The 22,720-nt window shown below is 34.1% G+C and overlaps 1 protein-coding gene across 3 annotated transcripts in view; it reads right to left on the bottom strand.

Moving 5' to 3' along the window:
• Positions 1–22,720, bottom strand: part of RALGPS2 (Ral GEF with PH domain and SH3 binding motif 2) — a 158,467-nt gene that overhangs the window by 14,698 nt on the left and 121,049 nt on the right. For 2 of the 3 annotated variants that reach the window (XM_059937230.1, XM_059937240.1), the window contains exons 9-15: positions 20,561–20,698; positions 19,378–19,468; positions 15,465–15,532; positions 13,895–14,030; positions 12,946–13,097; positions 3,496–3,550; positions 966–1,043 (exon numbers count right to left, since the gene is read on the bottom strand). In XM_059937230.1, the coding sequence (XP_059793213.1) occupies positions 966–1,043; positions 3,496–3,550; positions 12,946–13,097; positions 13,895–14,030; positions 15,465–15,532; positions 19,378–19,468; positions 20,561–20,698 (718 nt within the window). The remainder of the gene's footprint in view (positions 1–965; positions 1,044–3,495; positions 3,551–12,945; positions 13,098–13,894; positions 14,031–15,464; positions 15,533–19,377; positions 19,469–20,560; positions 20,699–22,720) is intronic. The other variant, XM_059937250.1, reaches the window with a different exon arrangement.

Below are 22,720 nucleotides of genomic sequence, written 5' to 3'. Positions count from 1 at the left end.
TCTTGTATCTTAAGAAAACCGTCACAAAATAATAATCAAACATTTAAATATCTCTCCCCAACTCACCTAAGGTCCAACAGTTAAAATAAGAACAATTTCTATATAAGTCAATTAAAACATACACACTGATTAAAAAAAAAAAAAAATCTGTCATTCCTCCGGTCATTTGACATGAGCTGCAGAATTGCTACAACGCTGAAGAAACCTGAAGTTTGCAAGTTTATCCCTTTTTTATTATTTAGGTGTCTTCAAAGTGACTTAAAAACTTAGAAACCACTAGAAATTTCATGCTGGAGCTATGTATATTCAAGGAGGTATATATTCAAGGAGATTAGACACCATTAAATTGACATAAAATTAACTTTAAAGTCTGCTATTTTGTTGTATTATGAGAATTGGTGGATTATCCATTACTGTTAACCTCCAGACCCCAATCAATCTACCATACTTATTTTCTTCTGCAGCTAATGTAGTGCAGAAAGAGACCAGGTTTAACTAGATAAACAACTGAATGAACATGAGTTTAAACACAGAAATATTATTTAATAAAAAAGACTTGTCTAAATTCAGGACCTGAAGTTAATCTGAAAAATTCTTAAAAAAGATAAATTGAATGTAGTAAATTCTTCGATTGCAGCCTTGAATAACAAGTGGATTTTTGTACTGCTTATCCAATAATCAGCAACATTAGAAAGACCTGTGCAGTTAAAAAGCTACAGATTTGGAATTATTTAAAAATGTTGACATAAAGATGCAAGTTCTAGCAATTAGCTCTGGGATCAGAAAGAATAGTTCAAATTTATCTCTAGATTAAATCTTGGAAAGAAAGTTTTCATGGGCATTTTGTTTAGTTTTTAAACCAATTAGTTGAGAAAGAACAGAAATAATGTGAGACCACACCCATGTAAGCCAATCACCAACACCAGAGGGGAGTTCTGTGACCCCTGAATGCAGGGGAATTGTACCTGCTGGCCTTCATGTGGCTTCGATAGCCATTTCGTGCCACTCTTGTCACCGGGCCGAGAGAATGGTATAATCTGTTCCTGTTGGATTCCATTATAAATTGTATATATTACTTTTATTCACACAATCATCATCAATAACCTAGAACAGCATAATAATTTCTTTGTGTAATACAGCTTTCTAAATCCTACAAAAGGATAGTATGTGATTGCTCCTCTTTCTTTTTTTAAAGCATACAGCATAAATTTCAAATTATTTTTTTCTTCTACTATTGACTATAAATACTTAAAGGTGCTTATTAGTTCGAACCATATATTTATATACATTCACTTTCACAAATCTGCTAAAATAATTAAAGAGGTATTTATAACCAAACACTATCAAAGCCTGAAAAATACTTAAAAAATCCTTTTGTTCATATTCCAGTTCTTGGATTCCACTTTAAATATGATACCTGGATTTATATAACAATAAATTTTTATTGTATGCCCCTATAAAGACAGCTAAAAGCAATGTGACCTATAAACTTAAAGTAATGTGGCTTAAACACCTTATTTTCCTTTCTTTTATATTAAATCCAAGAAAACTACCAAAAGAGATGAACTGAGTAATAAATAAGGCAGTCTTCTATTTCCACATCAATTAAAATGAATACATGAAAAAGCCAATAAATGAAAAAATGGTATGAGTTAATATTCATCCAAAATGGCATGTGATACTTAACAAAGGAAATAAACACACACACACACACACACACACATACACATACACGTAGAAACACTGTTACTTCTTTGCCTAGGAAAAGCCAAAAGTAGCACTGTTGATAAATGATATTTAAAACAAAAAGTATTATTTTAGCAACTTAAGGGGCAACATATTTGATGTCTCTCTATTTTCAAAGTTCACTATCCACAGGTAGTATTTTAAATCCTAGTTCTTTATTCACTTTTTAATATTTCATGTCTGAGTCTTGCTGGGCAGCATTAATCTGCTCTCAAAATGTCCCAAGAGCCACTGATTTAAAGTTGGCATAAGCATAGTACATGTTTTTGGCTGCAAATATCTGCAAAGCAAAACTTTTGTCAAAAGAAAAATACTGTTTTGAGGTGTGAAGGTTAATACTGTTAAATACCATCTTCATAGGTAACCTGCTGGGATAAGAACAGATTATTTAACACAACACCATTCTGGTTACTCGCTTATAACTCATGCGATATGAGAAACAATTCTGTTCATCAATGTTTCTTACCTAAATACAGTACACTCTGAAATCAACATCTGATGATATTATGTTCTTATTAGAGGGAAAGAACTAATAAGACAATTTGTACAGACAGCAAGCCAGAGGCAACTCTTGTGTTTTTCCTGTTTCAGGCAAACCCAAATAAAGAGATTGAAGAAAAAGTTGGAAGAGAAATAATATGTAAAAACAAATTGTTAAAAATCCCCCAAAACAGAGAACAAAACTTAGGAACACTGACAATTAGAGTAGAAAGGTTCAAAAGTAGTTTGAAATATTAGGTTTGCAAGTAAAATCTTAATCACATAATGGTGAGAAATCTTTATTAAGTTTCAAGAACAAGGATCTAATTTTCCAGTTATACCATGAAATTAACCAATTCAAGTATGTATAGTTCAATTTCAAATATATAGTTAGTATAATTGTTTTCTATTAAAAAGTGACTGACAGGGAGTTAGGTGACTAAATATATTCAACTTCATCAATTTTAACATGACATTCAAAATTCAATCTAATCTTGTTGCTTAGAAACTTAGATTGCTTAGTTTATATACAAAAGGGAGCAATTATTTTGCTCATGATTCAAGTATCTTAATATGACAATGGCAGAATGGAAATGGTCAAAGACAGTAAAATTCTAATGGATATTTTTAAAATAACAATTATTTGCACTGTTTGACTACATTTTTAGAAAAATCTTATTTTGGAAGATCAATATGGCGTATTTGCCACAAGCAGATGACAGATCTTACAGCTTAAAGCGTCAAGGAAAAGAAAACAGAACATGACTTACATTATTTCAGTACAAATCTGTGTGCTTTGTGCAAACTTTGAATTAATGACAATTTAAATTCAAACTTTTAGCTGCTCTACTTACAGTATAATTTAAAATTTACTAGGTCATTTTGCTCTTGACAAATTAGCTGAGAATGAAGTTGACCACTCCACTAAATGCCTTAAAATTACATAAATGAACCAGAATTTAAGGAAATAATTTTTTTTGTACACATATGTAGATAAGCTGTGATTGGTTATTATTATTTTTAAGTTACAATTTAAAATGTACTAAAATTCAAATATATGTGTCAAGCCTCCAAATAAACATGTCTTTACTAGATAATACTAAACTCCAGGCTTAAATACTAACTTTTTTTTTTTTTGCCACCAGCAGGAAGCCTAAAATAGTCCCTTAGAGATATGTAATAAATATTATGTCTTTAAATTCACATTATCATGTACTTTAAGATAGACAAAATAAAGTCAAAATAGTTTAAATGGGCAATTTTTCTTACCTTTCAAAAGCAGGCCATGAAGTCTCTTCACTTAGTTCAGAGCCATCACTGCTACCTAAAATCAGAAGTTATCTTATTTTTTAAACATCATAATTAGGGTTTGGATGTTGTCTTTTAAAAATAAATACTCTAACGGTGCTTATAAAATGACAGTCACATTATTTGTGGGTGAACATCCACATATCAATTCTTCATTCTAATATCATTGTGCTTGATTTATTTTGCAATATATTAGAATAGAGTTGACAAGACTACCCAAAATAACAAAATAGCATAAAACATTTTTGCATGTATACTTATGGCTTAAATTCATTAGTAAACACTTTTCCTACCACCAGAGAATGTACATAAGCACAAAATTTTTTCTTATTAGGTCTGCCATAATTTAAGACCAATATAATTATGCATTTCTTACAGGTTCATGGTATACTACTTCCCTTTGTATTTTTTTTAAAACCCATTACTACCCTAAGGATAAAAAAGCTTAATGACATTCAATTTTTGCCTTTAGGGGCAAGGTAGAAGAGGATGGAATCCTTAAATTCAGAAAAAGAAAAAAAAAAAAAGGTGCCATAACAATGTAAAAATTTCTCTTTAAGAGACCCAGAATATCAGTTAAAATAGAAAGTTTTAAATTAGCTTAATTTGAGGGGAAAGAATTTGGAGAGTCCAAAACAGCTTAGGTTGATTTAAAAGTTATTTTAAAGATAATACCGGCTCTCAATAAAATCAATAATTAATATGTCCCTTATGTATCAAGTTGAATCGTCTATCAGACTTTCACAACCAGGGTTCTATGAGAGGCTCAAACTTGAATACTATAAGGAACCCATTGTATGTGATGGAATAACACCTCTTCCATGCATTTAGAATGGCATGAGTTATGTCCCATTCTTTGAAGAACTGAGTAACAGTCACTGAAGTAATTTTCTGGTTGTGTGGTTCAGATAAGAAACTGGAGGTAATCTGTTGTTCGCAGTGGGGTCTTGTAGGTTATCTTTTGATGTAGAATTATGTGATAAAGACTGAAAATTTAAGCATAGTTAGTATGACTTTTTTGTAGAAAATAAAAGTTTCTTCCAGAAGCATGAAGCTCAGAGTGGATACACCTCCTTTAGCTGGGCAAGACTACTTTAGGTTACCTAGGACATATATACCATGTTAAAAAACATTAGAGGCCATAGTCCCAAGCACTGGTTAATTTCTCCAGAGTACTTTCTCAAAGCCTCCAAGGGATATATTAATATTGTATGTAAAAGTTACAGCTGAGGAAAAAACCTTTTTGTGATTATGAATTGCGTGTGTGTATTAACAACTACCATCTATGGTTATAGACTTTCTTTTCAGAATGTTTTAAAGCAAACACCCTGGAAGGTAATGCCTATGTCTAATGTTTTTAATTTATAAACAAAGATGTAACAATCTCTACTGTTTATCTCCTTAGCCTTGGAATAATTAAACAATAAATACAAAGGCAAAAATTGAATTAGCCTCTTCTTGTTCTAAAAGACAGGTCTCTAAACTAAGACACTAACTGTAATGGAATGAAATAACTAGATAACTGTCTTGTGGTAACAAAAAGAACATCTATGGAAAGTAAAAGCCACAAATAGAGAAAAAAAATCATTATAATACTTATGATAAGTATTATAGAAAAGCCAAATACTCTGTACTGAATTGAGAGCTGTAATTTTTAAAATTACTATTTTTGGCTTAAAGTGACATGCTACATTCCATAAGTGTAACACATTTTTAACTGGAAAAAGGTTCTTCCTCTCTTGCAAAATTATTCTGTGTATCATTTTTTTCATATTGAGGTTGATATTTACATATAGGCAATTCACAGTATTAATAGAGAGGTATTTCAAGTGGCCACCTTGTCTTCTGTTTTGTAAATTTTGTCATCATTTAATCATTTGCATTTACAAAAAGGGGAATATTGGAATAAAACTGCTGAATGGAGCATTCCAGCTCCAAAGCAACTTCACTTTCAGGGTTTGAAACTCTCAAGGGTTAAAGGAAGTCAACATGTTCAAGAAAATGAACTCCTACATTTCTTTCTATTGACTGTTCATCAATATTGAAATGATCATATTAATTATAATAGGCTTAGCCTTTGAGAAACCTGGCAGTTAATCACAGAAGAAGACATTTCCCTCCGTTATTGCTTTTTAAAAATAAAAATAGCACTGTATGGAGATTTCTTAACTCCAAACATCCAAAGAAATAATGCTCATCTAGAAGGTTCAGAAAATAAAAGTTTAGGAAGTAAAACCAAACAAATTCCTCTCTTAATCTCACATCCTTTTCCAGTCCCAATTTTCTGCTCCCACTTCATAATAGCTATCTCTATTTTCTTACCTCTCATTCTCCAATCTCCAAGCTTTGCCCACACTATTCTATAAAGCAAATCTTGTCAAGGTCACCAAGTGACTTGTTGTTTTTGTTTTTTTTACATCTTTATTGGAATATAATTGCTTTACAATGGTGTGTTAGTTTCTGCTTTATAACAAAGTGAATCAGCTATGTGTATACATATATCCCAATATCCCCTCCCTCTTGAGTCTTCCTCCCACCCTCCCTATCCCACCCCTCTAGGTGGTAACAAAAAGCACCTAGCTGATCTCCCTGTGCTATGCAGCTGTTTCCCACTAGCTATCTATTTTACATTTGGTAGTGTATATATGTCAATGCTACTCTCTCACTTTGTCCCAGCTTCCTCCCTGGCCCCGTGTCCTCAAGTCCATTCTCTATGTCTGCGTGTGTCTTTATTCCTGTCCTGCCACTAGGTTCTTCAGAACCATTTTTTTTTCTTTTAGATTCCATATATATGCGTTAGCATACAGTATTTATTTTTCTCTTTCTGACTTACTTCACTCTGTATGACAGACTCTAGGTCCATCCACCTCACTACAAATAACTCAATTTCGTTTCTTTTTATGGCTGAGTAATATTCCATTGTATATATGTTGCCACATCTTCTTTATCCATTCATCTGTTGATGGACATTTAGGGTGCTTCCATGTCCTGGCTATTTATTGTAATTAATGATGTAGTGAACATTGTGCGACATGTCTCCTCCTGAATTACAGTTTTCTCAGGGTATATGCCCAGTAGTGGGATTGCTGGGTCATATGGTAGCTCTATTTTTAGTTTTTTAAGGAACCTCCATACTGTTCTCCATAGTGGCTGCATCAGTTTACATTCCCACCAACAGTGCACGAGGATTCCCTTTTCTCCACACACTCTCCAGCATTTATTGTTTGTAAATTTTTTGATGATGGCCATTCCAACTGGTGAGGTGATACCTCATTGTGGTTTTGATGTGCATTTCTCTAATGATTAGTGATATTGAGCATCCTTTCATGTGTTTGTTGGCAATCTGTGTATCTTCTTTGGAGAAATGTCTGTTTAGGTCTTCTGCCCATTTTTGGATTGGGTTGGGTGTTTTTTTGATATTGAGCTGCATGAGCTGCTCATATATTTTGGAGATTAATCCTCTGTCAGTTGCTTTGTTTGCAAATATTTTCTCCCACTCTGAGGGTTGTCTTTTTGTCTAGTTTATGCTTTCCTTTGCTGTGCAAAAGCTTTTAAGTTTCATTAGGACCCATTTGTTTTTATTTCCATTACTCCAGGAGGTGGGTCAAAAAGGATCTTGCTGTGATTTATGTCATAGAGTGTTCTGCCTATGTTTTCCTCTAAGAGTTTTGTAGCGTCTGGCCTTACATTTAGGTCTTTAATCCTTTTTGAGTTTATTTTTGTGTATGGTGTTAGGAAGTTCTAAATTCATTCTTTTACATGTAGCTGTCCAGTTTTCCCAGCACCACTTATTGAACAGGCTGTCTTTTCTCCACTGTATATTCTTGCTTCCTTTGTCAAAGATAAGGTGACCATAGGTGTGTGGGTTTTCTATCTCTGGGCTTTCTATCCTGTTCCATTGATCTATAGTTCTGTTTTTGTGCCAGTACCATACTGTCTTGTTTACTGTAGTTTTGTAGTATAGTCTGAAGTGAGGGAGGCTGATTCCTCCAGCTCTGTTTTTCTTTCTCAAGATTGCTTTGGCTATTTGGGGTCTTTCTTGTCTCCATACAAATTGTAAAATTTTTTGTTCTAGTTCTGTGAAAAATGCCATTGGTAGTTTGATAGGGATTGCATTGAATCTGTAGATTGCTTTGGGTAGTATAGTCATTTTCACAATGTTGATTCTTCCAATCCAAGAACATGGTGTATCTCTCCATCTGTTTATATTGTCTTTGATTTCTTTCATCAGTGTCTTACAGTTTTCTGCATACAGATCTTTTCTCTCCTTAGGTCAGTTTATTCCTAGGTACTTTATTCTTTTTGTTCCAATGGTAAATGGGAGTGTTTCCTTAATTTTTCTTTCTGATTTTTTGTTGTTAGTGTATAGGAATGCAAGAGATTTCTGTGCATTACTTTTGTATCCTGCTACTTAACCAAATTCATTGGATAGCTCTAGTAGTTTTCTGGTGGTATCTTTAGGATTCTCTGTGTATAGTATCATGTCATCTGCAAACAGTGACAGCTTTACTTCTTCTTTTCCGATTTGGATTCCTTTTATTTCTTTTTCTTCTCTGATTGCCGTGGCTAAAACTTTGAAAACTAAGTTGAATAATAGTGGAGAGAGTGGGCACTCTTGTCTTGTTCCTGATCTTAGAGGAAATGGTTTCAGTTTTTCACCACTGAGAATGATGTTGGCTGTGGGTTTGTCATATATGGCCTTTATTATGTTGACATAGGTTCCCTCTATGCCCAATTTCTGGAGAGTTTTTATCATAAATGGGTGTTGAATTTTGTCAAAAGCTTTCTCTGCATCTATTGAGATGATCATATGGTTTTTCTCCTTCAATTTGTTAATATGGTATATCACATTGATTGATTTGCGTATATTGAAGAATCCTTGCATCCCTGGGATAAATCCCACTTGATCGTGGTGTATGATCCTTTTAATGTGTTGTTGGATTCTGTTTGCTAGTATTTTGTTGAGGATTTTTGCATCTATATTCATCAGTGATATTGGTCTATAATTTTCTTTTTTTTGTAGTGTCTTTGTCTGGTTTTGGTATCAGGGTGATGGTGGCCTCATAGAACGAGTTTGGGAGTGTTCCTCCCTCTGCAATCTTTTGGAAGAGTTTGAGAAGGATGGGTGTTAGCTCTTCTCTAAATGTTTGATAGAATTCACCTGTGAAGCCATCTGGTCCTGGACTTTTGTTTGTTGGAAGATTTTTAATCACAGTTTCAATTTCAGTGCTTGTGATTGGTCTGTTCATATTTTCTATTTCTTCCTGGTTCAGTCTTGGAAGGTTGTACTTTTCTAAGAATTTGTCCATTTCTTCCAGGTTGTCCATTTTATTGGCATATAGCTGTTTGTAGTAGTCTGTCATGATCCTTTGCATTTCTGCAGTGTCAGTTGTTACTTCTCCTTTTTCATTTCTATTTGTTGATTTACGTCTTCTCCCTTTTTTTCCCTGATGAGTCTGGCTGATGGTTTATCAATTTTATCTTCTCAAAGAACCAGCTTTTAGTTTTATTGATCTTTGCTATTGTTTCTTTGTGTCTTTTTCATTTACTTCTGATCTGACCTTTATGATTTCTTTCCTTCTGCTAACTTTGGGGTTTTTTTATTCTCCTTTCTCTAATTGCTTTAGATATAAGGTTAGGTTGTTTATTTGAGATTTTTCTTGTTTCTTGAGGTAGGATTGTACAGCTATAAACTTCCCTCTTAGAACTGCTTTTGCTGCATCCCATAGGTTTTGGGTCGTCGTGTTTTCATTGTCATTTGTTTCTAGGTATTTTTAGATTTCCTCTTTGATTTCTTCAGTGATCTTCTGGTTATTTAGTAGCGTATTGTTTAGCCTCCATGTGTTTGTACTTTTTAGGTTTTTTCCTGTATTTGATATCTAGTCTCATAGCACTGGGGTCGGAAAAGATACTTGATATGATTTTAATTTTCTTAAATTTACCGAGGCTTGATTTGTGACCCAAGATATGATCTATTCTGGAGAATGTTCCATGAGCACTTGAGAAGAAAATGTATTCTATTATTTTTGGATAATAATAGAATATTATTGGAACGTCCAATAGAATAGAATATAGGATGGAACGTCCTATAAATATCAATTAAGTCCATCTGGTCTACTGTGTCATTTAAAGCTTGTGTTTCCTTATTTATTTTCATTTTGGATGAGCTGTGCATTGGTGTAAGCGGGGTGTTAAAGTCCCCTACTATGATTGTTACTGTCAATTTCCCCTTTTATGGTTGTTAGCATTTGCCTTATGTATTTAGGTGCTCCTGTGTTGGGTGCACAAATATTTACAATTGTTATATCATCTTCTTGGATTGATCCCTTGATCATTATGTAGTGTCCTTCTTTGTCTCTTGTAATAGTCTTTATTTGAAAGTCTATTTTGTCTGATATGAGTATAGCTACTCTCAGCTTTCTTTTGATTTCCATTTGCATGGAGTATCTTTCTCCATCCCCTCACTTTCAGTCTGTATGTGTCCTTAGGTCCGAAGTGGGTCTCTTGTAGACAGCATATATATGGATCTTATTTTTGTATCCATTCAGCCAGTCTGTGTCTTTTGGTTGGAGCACTTAATCCATTCACATTTAAGGTAATTATCGATATGTATGTTCCTATTACCATTTTCTTAATTGTTTTGGTTTCGTTTTTATCAGTCTGCTCCTTCTCTTGTGTTTCCTACCCAGAGAAGTTCCTTTAGCATTTGTGGTAAAGCTAGTTTGGTGGTGCTGAATTCTCTCAGCTTTTGCTTGTCTGTAAAGGTTTTAATTTCTCTGTCGAATCTTAATGAGATCCTTGCTGGGTAGAGTAATCTTGGTTGGGTTTTCCTCTTTCATCACTTTAAATATGTCCTGCCACTCCCTTCTGGCTTGCAGAGTTTCTACTGAAAGATCAGCTGTTAACCTTATGGGAATTCCTCTGTATGTTGTTTGTTGCTTTTCCCTTGCTGCTTTTAATTTTTTTTTTTTTGTATTTAATTTTTGATAGTTTGATTAATATGTGTCTTGGCATGTTTCTCCTTGGATTTATCCTGTACGGGACTCTCTGAGCTTCCTGGACTTGACTATTTCCCTTCCCATGTTAGGGAAGTTTTCGACTACAATCTCTTCAAATATTTTCTCAGACCCTTAATTTTTCTCTTCTTCTGGGACCCCTATAATTTGAATGTTGGTGTGTTTAATGTTGTCCCAGAGGTTTCTGGGACTGTCCTCAATTCTTTTCCTTCTTTTTTCTTTATTCTGCTCTGTGGCAGTTATTTCCACTATTCTATCTTCCAGGTCACTTATCCGTTTTTCTGCCTCAGTTATTCTGCTACTGATTCCTTCTAGAGTATTTTTAGTTTCATTTATTGTGTTGTTCATCATTGTTTGTTTGCTCTTTAGTTCTTCTAGGTCCTTGTTAAACATTTCTTGTATTTTCTCCATTCTATTTCCGAGATTTTGGATCATCTTTATGATCATCACTCTGAATTCTTTTTCAGGTATACTGCTTATTTCCCTTTCATTTGTTTGGTCTGGTGGGTTTTTACCTTGCTCCTTCATCTGCTGCATATTCCTCTGTCTTCTCACTTTGTTTAGCTTATTGTGTTTGGGGTCTCCTTTTCGCTGCCTGCAGGTTCGTTGTTCTTCTTACTTCTGGTGTCTGCCCCTAGTGGGTGAGGTTGGTTCAGTGGCCTGCGTAGGCTTCCTGGCTGGGGGGACTGGTGCCTGTGTTCTGGTGGGTGGGGCTGGATCTTGTCCCTCTGGTGGGCAGGGCTGAGTCTAGTGGTGTGTTTTGGGGTGTCTGTGAACTTAGTATAACTTTAGGCAGCCTGTCTGCTCATGGGTGTGGTTGTGTTCCTGTCTTGCTAGTTGTTTGGCATGGGGCATCCAGCACTGGAGCTTGCTGGCTGTTGGGTGGAGCTGGGTCTTAGGGTTGAGCTGGAGATCTCTAGGAGAGCTCTTGCCAGTTAATATTACATGGGGCCTGGAGGTCTCTGGTGGTCCAACGTCCTTGACTTGGCTCTCCCACCTCCGAGGCTCAGGCCCGACACCCGGCCGGAGCACCAAGACCCAAAACCCTGGTTCTTCTCTCTTGGTAACCCTAGTATGATAATGATGCTGACAACGACAACTGCTATATGGTGCTTACAGTGCCCACATGGGGGGGGGCGACCATATTTGTGGCAGTGAGACCTCAGGCTAAACTGAATCTTCTGAGAGAACATCTGAAGGATCTCAGTGCGACGAACCGGGTTCTGACTGCAGACTGTTGACGCTTTGGAGGAGGCTAAATAACAGTCAGGACATGTTATAGAAAATTGTTTCATTTTCTTTGTAACATCAAGTAAATCTTGCAGTGGCTCTGGGAGTGTTGTTACCCCTTGGGCTCACTGAAGGGTTGTACTTGAGATTCAGATCCTTCAATACTTGCACCTGTTGAAAATCTGCCACAAGCTTTTCAAACATCCAAACCAAGTAACCCACTCTTGAAAGCTACGTCATCATCACGCTCGCCCTGGCTGATGTGTCCTCGACGTTGCTGATGCCCCACCCCCCACCACCTGAGGCACCCAGTGACTTTCATCTTGCCAAATCCAGTGATCAACTCCCATTCTCACCTTACTTCTGTGCACTTTATACTGATACATTCAACACTTCTCGCCCTTCAGAGACACTTCCTCTACTGGGCTTTTGTGATACCACACTGTCTTTTCCTTTGAAGTTTCCTTTGATGGCCCACCATTAAAAAAAGAAATTTTTTTTTTTTTAATCACACCTCCAAATGTTAGAATGTCTTCTCTTATTTATTTACATTCTCTCCCTAGGTGACCTCATCCAGTCTCATGGCTTGAAATACTATAAATATGCTAATTCTTATACTTGTATCTACAAACCTGCCCTTACCCCATTAAGCGCCAGAGTCATACATTCAGTTACCTACCTGACAACTCAATATGGACCAAACATGTCCAAAACAGAATTCTTAATTCCCCAAACCTAGTCATCCTTCACAAATACCTCGACATTTACAAATGGCTGCTCTTCTAGTGTTCTCTGCCTTGGTAATAGCACCACCATCTAACTAGTTGCTTAATCTAAAAAACCAGGAGCCATACTCGATCTGCCCTTTTCCTCATTCCCACATTCCAACTACATGCAGTAACCAATTCAATCAGCACATGTTCTCTTCCCACCATTCCTCAAATGCCTCCCCCTTTGAAGTCAAACCATCAAGCACTTTTCAAACCATTATGAATTATTAACTTCAGTAGCTACTAGTAGTATCATCTCATTATCTACTTTGCTACTTAGCTTTTATCAATTTTTTTTCTACTTGTAGTAGGGTTAATTACTCATTCCCAGCTGAGTTTTATTAAAAATCTTATTTTTCATTAAGTTGGAACCCTCTCAGAGAATTATTTCTCACCTATTGATATTCCACTAGAAAGAGTAGAGCTTTCAGCTTGGCCTCGAGATGGTGCATGGGGCTCCATGACGCTATCATCTAATAGATGTCTTGGCCCTGCATTTGGGAACGTTGCACTCTTAAACTCTGCTGTGTTCATTTTATGAATGAAACTGGAAACAAAGAGAAATATTTTTCATATCTTTTATTACTGTTACTAATTCAGGATATAAAAGATACTCTTATATAAAGATTCAGGATATAAAAGATTTACCTGCTATCCTGAACTTACTTCCAAACTCTCATACTAATGAACACACAGATTTTGAGGCTCATGAGAGCCTCAAACTAACAGTTTAGGGAAAGTTTTTTAGGAAACTAGGCCATATCTTCCTATGTAACAGAGAATACTTTAATTTTATCTTGATTCTTGGGTACATTAAAAATTGTTTTCACATTCACTTTTGGAAAATAGCTATTAAATTTTCACAAAAATCATGGCAAAGGTGAACCTTGGGCTCTATTGTGAGAAAACAATCTTGCAATGCTAAACAAAAAATCAGTTTCCCTTTCTTTATATTTAGGAATAAAAAGAACAATTTTTATAGACTTCATTTACAGTGACTTATTTGGGTTAAGATAAGTGATCACTCTTGATACTTATGATAATTTAAAATGAAATGGTATATTGCTTTCCTGATTTTATTTATGATGATGATCTGTAATGTTCATTTTTCTCCCCCAAATGTGAAGGCACTGTTGGAAAAAGCTTTTTTCCAAATTAAGGTAAAGGAAGAAATAAATGCCTTTATGCAAACAAGATATTTTACTAAATCAGAAAAAGACTACTGTTACACAAATATAACTATGCAAGGACACTATTTTCTGTCCAACTAGTAAAATAAATAGAAAAGAAATCCAACTTTAAAAAAAACATAAAAATTTGAAACATAAAATTAAAAATGCTGACTTATAACCCAAGCTATGGCACTTCCTATGTCCATGTGGAATCAGGTTCCGAGGGGATGGTGGTGTCTGTGGTAGCAAGGCTCCTTCAGCTGCCATACTTTTTCTTCCACTTTGTGGAGATGCTCCTACTTCAGGACCTAAGGGTTAAATTAAAAAAGAGAGAGAGAGACACAGACATAGACATAGACACAGACACAGACACAGACACAGACACAGACACAGACACACACACACACACACACACAGGGAGAGGGAGAGAAATTGTTAAATGGTTTAAAATTGTTTTATTTGTAATCCTTTGATATGAAATATAGAATGTGGTTTAAATTTTAAGATAATATTAATGTTAATTCTATTTAATTGACTGAACAAGAGAAATATTTATTTTCTGAATCGTAAAACACAAACCTCAATACATACAATATCCATTAATTTCTATCTATTTTACTTGCACTAAGTAGCCAGTATAAATATCCTCCCCATTTACAGAGGAAGCAGCAGAATTAGAAGAGAAGGGGTAAGGATCTCATATCACAGATGAAACCTGGATTAAACACTCAGGTCTTCTGAATCCTAGTTCAGTGCTCATTTAATTTTACACATTACTTCTTTACTCTTAGTTTCAGCTTCTTCTTAGATAAAGAATGTGTAGGGTAGGTCAAGCATTCAAGTTAGAATTTAAATCTATATTGACACTGTTCAAGCTTATGGGAATTAAAAAAATGGAACTCAAAAATGTACAGATTTGCAAAGTATCACTTTAAGAATGAAAAGAAAAGCAAACTTAAACAGATTTAGACTGAAATGATTTCCTCTGCTTGGAATACTCTTCCCCCGAGACACTGTCATGGTTTTGTTCCCTCACTTCCTTCATACCTCATTAGATGGGTCTCCAAATATTTTTAGAATATACAATAATATAAAGCTTAGTGCCAAGGTCTGTTTTGGAATTTTAAAAAAGGTATTACCTACGAATTCTTAAAAAATAAATAATTCTCTTCAATTTTATATTTTTGATTATGTGTGGTATACATATAAATCCCCATTGTAATGCAACAGATAAAAATTAAGGGACTAACACTATTTTTTAATACTTTTAGTACTTGGTCAAGTATTAGAGTGAAATTAAAAAAAAAAAAATTAAGCCACTAAAATTGACTCCTATAATTATTCAAATTAGTAGAATTTCCCACTTAGACCACAGAAATTTCTAATGTAATCAAGCCTTGTTGCCTAGGACAGTGTATTCTTAACTAAAAAAAAGAGTCGATATTCATAAACACTTATTTATCATTTTCTGTTGGTTATATCTATTTTTCTTGATTAGTTGGCATATTTACTTATAAATTTATTTGTATTTATTTGTACATTACGTATTTATTTGTACAAACTACAAGTAACGATTTTTGATTAAACAAGAAAACCAACAGAAAAATGAACATATTTTAATACCAAAAAGAAAACTGTGCATACAGAATAAAATGTGCTAAGTGTTTATTCACTTTGGAGTATATTCTTTCTTATTAGGTTATCTGGTTTATTACTTGGTAATGAGAGAAAGCTGCACTAACCTACTAAATCCTCCCTGGAAGCAGCAGAACGTGGTGTGCTTGTCCCTGGTTCTATCTTTAATGAAAGCCTGAATTTCAAAAAGAAACAAAGCACATAAAATGATTAACATTTGACAAAATAATATTAAAATCATGTATTTTCTACCAAAAACCTAAAAACATTTTTATAAAATAATCTCAGCTATATATTTTTCTTCAAGAGCAATTTTTAATTGTCTCCTTTCTCTTTCATACAAAGCTGATCTTACGGTGATTCCAGGATATATTAGGGAGGGAAAAAACATCAAAAACTAATATTTAAAATCAGAGAAATCTCCCCAAACTACCCCAATGTTGCCAAACCATTCAACACATTTAAAGATATTTGATTAATGACTAAAAGGTGATTTAACTTGAGGTTATACTGATACTTGACAATTAAATTCAGTAACTTTCACATATATTATTAAATATATTATGCAAATTCTTTCTAGAATCTTTACTGGATGGGCTAATGGCCTCTGTAACACTGAAAATTTAAAAAACACCTTATTTAAAACTAACCATCCAAAAAAAACAACCAACTCAACTTATCAAAAGAAAGATCTATACAAATAAAAAGGCTATTTACAAAATCCATGATAAATCCCTTTCCTAAGTCAAAGTTTGTTAGTTGGTCCTTAAGTTTCATTTAGGATAAAATATCAGTTTTGAGTTCCATGGCAAAAAGAGATTATAATTCCTATCAGTGGAAACTGTTTCAGGAAATAGGATACTAAAGCAGTTGTAGAAAATATTTTGATGTAGTCCATGGAATACACTTTGGTGTACTCTGTATTATTATTAAGCATTTGTCTGGAAATTAATAAAGACTTTTTATTTTTTAGCATTCACCAACTGGAATTGGACAATGAAACTGCACAATACAAATGATATTATACATGATATTATAATGATAATCTATTATAGGTTCTTAACTTGTATTTCTTTGATAGCCTAAAGAAGAAATTATATATAATTGTATTCCAATTATTTGACCATGTAAAATGCATGTATTGAACAGATGTTTGATTAACCAGAACTCTCTGCTCTTTTTTTTTTTACAGAGTAGTTGACTTTAATTATTTGGGCGCCAGACTATGCTGCATTCATTCACTGAACACCTGTTTTGTGTCGGGCACTGTGCTCTCAGCACTGGAATATAATGGAGACTAAGGCAGACATGGTGTTTCTTCCCTTCTGAAGCTCACAGTTTAGTAGGTGGAAGACAAAGAAGTAAACAAAACAAGTACAATTTCTTAACACAGAACCAAAATAGAAAGGGACAGAAAGAAGGCTATGGGAGAATCAAATTGCTATCAATAGCAGCTGATAACCAACAGCAGTATAAAAGCCAAAGCATTTAAACAGCACAGCAGTGAAGGCTAGTCAGTGTCAGTTGCCTGTATCATCATCAAAACACTATATATAACAGTGATGCTGATTCATTGAGAAAAGATATTATGCTCAGTATTAAAATGAAATAACTTTGAAAGATTTTCACCCCGATTAAAACATATACATGTAATTTGTAATATTGATATTGGCTGCCTGTATAGATGAAGTTGCCAAAAACAGAGGCCTGTGGATAAATGAAGTATCATTTTTATTTAAATCTTTCATCATAAAAACCATTTTTTTTTCTAACTTAGCACCTTAATGGCTCTTATGTTAAAATGCTCTGATTTTCAACACATTTAATCAGTAGGTTCATGCAATACAACTGTATCTTTAGGAAAACACTATCTTCTTCAGTTTCCCATATGATGCTCCAACACCACCAAGAGACTTACAGTTCCCCAAGTGAACAAAGTTTCCCACCCTATTCCTTTGATCATTTCCATACCCTGGAACACCTGTCTTAACTCTTCAAGTGGAGCTAACTCCTACTCACCTGTTAAGATGCAGCCTCAGGTAATAATGTCACCTCAAGCTGTTCATGTTTCTTTTCTCTTCACTTTTCCCACTTAAAGCTGAGTTAGGTCTCCTCTCATCTATGTTCCCATAGCATCCTGGGCACATCTCTAGTATAGTACTGTTTGAATTGTTTCGTAATTATTTGTTTTGTGGATGTATTTTGCATTAGACTGAGCTTCTTAAGGGCAAGAACAAGATCTTACTTTTGTAATCCCAGCAGCTAGCACAATAACTCATCAGTACCAAAAGCTGAATAAATATTTGTTAATGAATATAATGAGAAGGCTGCTCGAGTTCTAGCTACTCATGAAAACAAAAATCAGTATAATAGCAGGCGCTTTCCTACCAAAATGAAGCTACCTTATAATATGTCAGGTTATAGACAGCTAAAACTACTTAATGGCTTAACTGGCCAACTCTATCCTTTTAGAGTTAAAATTCACCATCCTCTATAATTATGCAACAATTTCTTAGACTTCATTTCTACTGAATAAACTTTAACTTCTTTTAAATCCATTAAGTTTCTTGAGCCAGATATAGAAATTTTAATAAGTACTTACTCATATTTTGAGTTTTAAGATAATCTTCTGTACGTAATTGGACAAAACATGAGTGTTTTGTGCTATGTCAGTAATTAGAGAGATGGAAGAAATAGTGATAAATATGACACAGACCATCAAACTCAAGAAGCTTACAACCTAGGGCAACATCAGATCTGTGAAACAACTCCAGCCTTAAAAAGCCGATCCACTGACCTCATACATTTTCAAATGAATTACCCTGTGAAAATTTTCTGTAAAATAAAAATTGATATAGAAATATAAAGTGGTAATAATATGGTATGGTGGAGAAGGTGGCAATAAAGGTGTTTTCAAACATTAATAAAGGTTTAGATACATTTAAGTATAAATACAGAGCTTCTTAATATATTTAATATTAGAAGAAAAGTTATTTCTAGTTGTTTTCCAGAATTTCTAGTCTTTTATTGGTACTAATTCTGTACTGCAGAATTCTTTAAAAATTGTTGAAACTTAGGGAACAAGGAAGTTGATAATCACTATCATACAGCATAAGAAAAATTTTATATAATGCATTAATACTGAAAAATAACCTAGTCTTTCACTTCGATAAAATTTTAAAGTATAACCTTTTACTGGAAAATATATTTGTGGAAGACACAAAGTTAAATTTGAAAGCTTGGGAACAGCACAAAATCTTGAAATTAACAAATGAAGCTACAAGGCAAATGAGAAGTCTCAAGAGAAATAAGCTCTTTATCCTCCTATCTTTTGGAAAAAAACCTGGCAGTCATGATGTATAGCACACCACTGAAAAAAAGGGTTAATGATTTTAAAAATCCTTCCTCCCTTGGGCAGGACTGTGGATGGTTAAGGAAAAGGAAATGGATATCAGCTGTCCTAAAAGTAAGTTTAAAAATCTTTAATGAAGAAGGATTTGCTTGAATAGAAAAAAGGGCAAGTGTGGTGCTATACTGAACAAATATGTCTCTAACCCAGAGTCCAGAAGGTTCAATATTCTCTCAATACACAAAAACAACTGAAAACGAGTTCAAAATTGTGTTAAAAATTACCATTAAAAAAGGAGTAATTTTTCTATTCACAGACTGTTTCATTAATTTTTCAGCCTATTCAAAGATAAATTTCCATAAAGATTTAATGCTTGAATTTAGAGAGAAAGGAAAAAATTTAAAACTAGAACTACGAAACATCAGCTCTCCACAACTTGAGAAACATGAAATGCTTTTTAATGGAAGAACAGAGGAGGTACTTGTATATTGGCTCAATCACATCAAGTGATTAAAAAGAAATACATGTAAATAACCTTTACCATTGTAAATGTACAACTGGATTAGGCATATGCATGATAAGATGTAGGATTTAGATGTTTAAATACACGGTGATGAAAAGGTGGAGGACAGGACAAAGTTATACAAACCACTTCTGAAGATCCAACCTACTTGTAATTATCATCTTCCACAAACTTTTGTAGTTCTTCTATATACTGAACGGAGTTCAGGTATTTTTGGACGTGAGGCAACATGGGGATATCTAGGCAAAATGCGATAAATAATTATCTGATAAAGTACATCTTAGGCAGAATTTTTAAAGTTAAGCTGAGAAAAATATATTTAAAGGTAGATTAAGGCCACATGGCACCAAAATTTAAATGAACTCTAGAAGGACATTACTGAGGTAAATGTTATTTAATGTAAAACTGGAGGTAGTTTAGAAAACTACAGTTGTATGTTGTTTGTATAGATTAAAAAAAAAGAAGAAGAAAAAAAACCCCAAATAGCTCCATTTACAAAGTCCCACGTATTTGAGAAACTTCATGGAAAAAAATCAGAGACATTGTTGTGATTTATATTCAAACCTCATCTAAATACAAGATGTAAGGCTCTTTAGGTTTTTTATTTTTAAAGAAGCCTGGCTCACATCTGTAAAGCAGTTTTTTCTTCCCTACTTAGAAATTTCAAATACGATTAATTTAACATTACAATTTGATATTATGTTAAAAAAAATTGAGAAAAGTATAAAACAAGAGATTATTTGATTTAGCTTTCAGATAATGTAAACTCACGGTTTTTAAACACCATAAAAATTATATAGCTATAATAGTCTATCTTTATTCCCTATCAAACTGAAAGCATCCAAACATTTTAAAACATTAAAAAAATTTTTTTCTAATCATTTGGGCTTGCAAAAGCTCTTTCTATATATGTGTTTCCATAAAATACATCTTGCACAAAAATTGGTTATTTTTACGCAACATAGGACTCAAGAAAGCTAGTCAACTGTTACTAGGATCAAGGGTCTCAGCTCCCTCCCTAACTAACTAAATAAAAGAACTATTTACATAATAGATCGGGGAGATCAAATGAGATGAAGAGAATAGAAAATAATTGTGAAAATTATGTTAGCAAAGTTGCTACAAAATAACAGAAAAGCAAAAGATAAAACTTAACATTTTAATATGAAATACTTCAATTCCTTAAAAGCAAGATCCTAAACAAGATGCTAAATGTTAAACAGTGAAATAAAACAATCATTTTCCTTTATATTAGGATGATGTTCCCTGTTGTGTGAAAAGTGGCCATCAACCTGTGTAAATGTATCATAGCATTACCCTCAGAAACTCACCATATTCACAGGACTGCTGTAAATCAGAAATTATTCTAAGGATGTTATTCATCAAATTTGATCTTTGCTCATTTTCTAGAATGCTGCCAGTTGATGGGTATGCTGAATCAATGTATGTTAAATCTGACAGGTAGATACCTGAAACGAAATTAGATAAATGAGTGTTTTCCTACTTATAGTTTGGAAGAGTATAGTTTATAGCTGTACTTCAGTATATGCCATATTTAGAATATATCATTATTAATACACTGCAGCCTTGTTAAAACATGACCACTGAGGCCTAGATTTCTGTGGAGTTGGGGTCAGACATGCAAATATGTTTTCTGTAAATGTCCTCTTATAATACCATTTTAAAATATGGCTTGAGGCTGGAGTTAGAAACTCCAGTACCTACCTACCTATGGGTCTTAATGGAAAGAAACTGAGCTCCTGAACTGGCTCTGCCTCTGACTAGTTGTATATAACAAAGACAGTTATTTTAATCTCCGAACCTCAGTTTTTATGTCTATTTCCCAAGTTGTGGTATAGCCTGAAGTTTTAAGTTAGCCAGCCTAACCACTACCTGGCCATGGGGTAGTTACTTAATATTAGTTCTATACCCCCTTGCCTTGAGTTGATAACTGTCACTTGAGTCTTAATTACTTTGAAAATTGTCTCATTCTGGCAGAAACATCTTGTTTTAAAGATTAACAGCTGCATCTTTGAAACAGTTCATGTGACTACAAATTGAAGTGAACCTTGCCCTTTCTCTGTACCAACAAAAAGAACATATACCCCCAAATAATTTGGTTGTACTAGTTCTGGATATGCAAGGTCAAATCTATAAAAAATATTTCCTGAGAGTTTACTATGCACATGTAAAGTGTAAATGACAACTATAGCTGGAGAGAAAAATACACTTTCCTACTTTCTCCTCATTACTGCCCATTCATGAACTCTCAGAGAAATGCAACCAAAATGATGTACCTACTGCCTTCCAGATAAGCCCTATGTTTTTTCTCACGCCACTTCTTCCATCTTAAATGATACCTAGACTCAACTCTGCCCATTTAAATCATATCTTATATCCAGGTCAGTGTCATCTGTTCTTTATTTTTCTCACAGATTCCAAGAAAGGAATTTAGAAACTGTCTAGTCTAAACCCCTCTTTTTATAGGTGAATACTCTAAGGTCCACAGATATTAAGGAAGTGGCTAATGCCCTGTAAACTGTTAGTGACAGAGCTGGATCTCAGAGTATACACTTGTACCCCAAGTTTTTTTTTTTTTTTATTACACTCTGTTACAAACTCATACAGTATCTATACCATTCACTTGATAATTTTTAAGACTTTATAATCTCCTTATTGAAAATCTTTTGTCTTTATATCTTATCTGCTCAAAGACTATAAACTCATTCAGGCGGTTCCTCTATCCTGCACTCTAAAAAATGAAAATCCTGACCAGTATTTTCAGACAATTAGTGCTTAACACAATGTAAAAGGTTGGCATGGCAATCCTTTTATTCATCCTAGTATCATTCCTATTCCATTCAGTAAATCTTAACCGTATTCTTTAAGCCACCTATCATAAATACTTCTTTTTCTTTGGAGATTCTCAACTTCATTTTTTATGACTTCAAATAAATCTGTAGCCTGGCTCCCTTCCTTTTCCTCCCATCTCAGAGGAAGGAGAATCCCCTTCCTCTCTCCAAATCTAACCTGCAATTTTGAACATAATCGCTACTGCCTCCTCTAGAATGTCCACTGTTGCCTTCACTATCACTCACCCTCCACTGGCTCCTTTCCCAAAGCCAATGCACACATTTAAATCTCCTCTATTTAAGAAAACAAAATCAAAGCCACCCTTCCTTTAAATCTGATCCCCTCCTCAAGATAGAACCCTTGCCTCTCCCTCTTTCAACAAACACACTGAAAGAGAAACACAGATTAGTACACTTACCTTTTTTATCCTTCATTCTATTTTTATGTAATATTTGGTACATACAAAAGTTTACTTGGGTCAGGAAAAATTGTGACAGACTTTGGAATAGGCAAAAATGATTACTAGGTATATCCTCTCTTCAGTGCCTCCTTTTGGCCTGAGCTATTTTACAACTCTGTAAGTTGTTGAGAACTTGTAAAATACAAATTCTTGTCCATAGAAATACCAATGAATTATG

The sequence above is a fragment of the Balaenoptera ricei genome, chromosome 1, assembly GCF_028023285.1.
Source record: "Balaenoptera ricei isolate mBalRic1 chromosome 1, mBalRic1.hap2, whole genome shotgun sequence".
Classification (NCBI taxonomy): Eukaryota; Metazoa; Chordata; class Mammalia; order Artiodactyla; family Balaenopteridae; genus Balaenoptera; species Balaenoptera ricei.
This window is presented reverse-complemented; position numbering and strand designations above follow the sequence as displayed.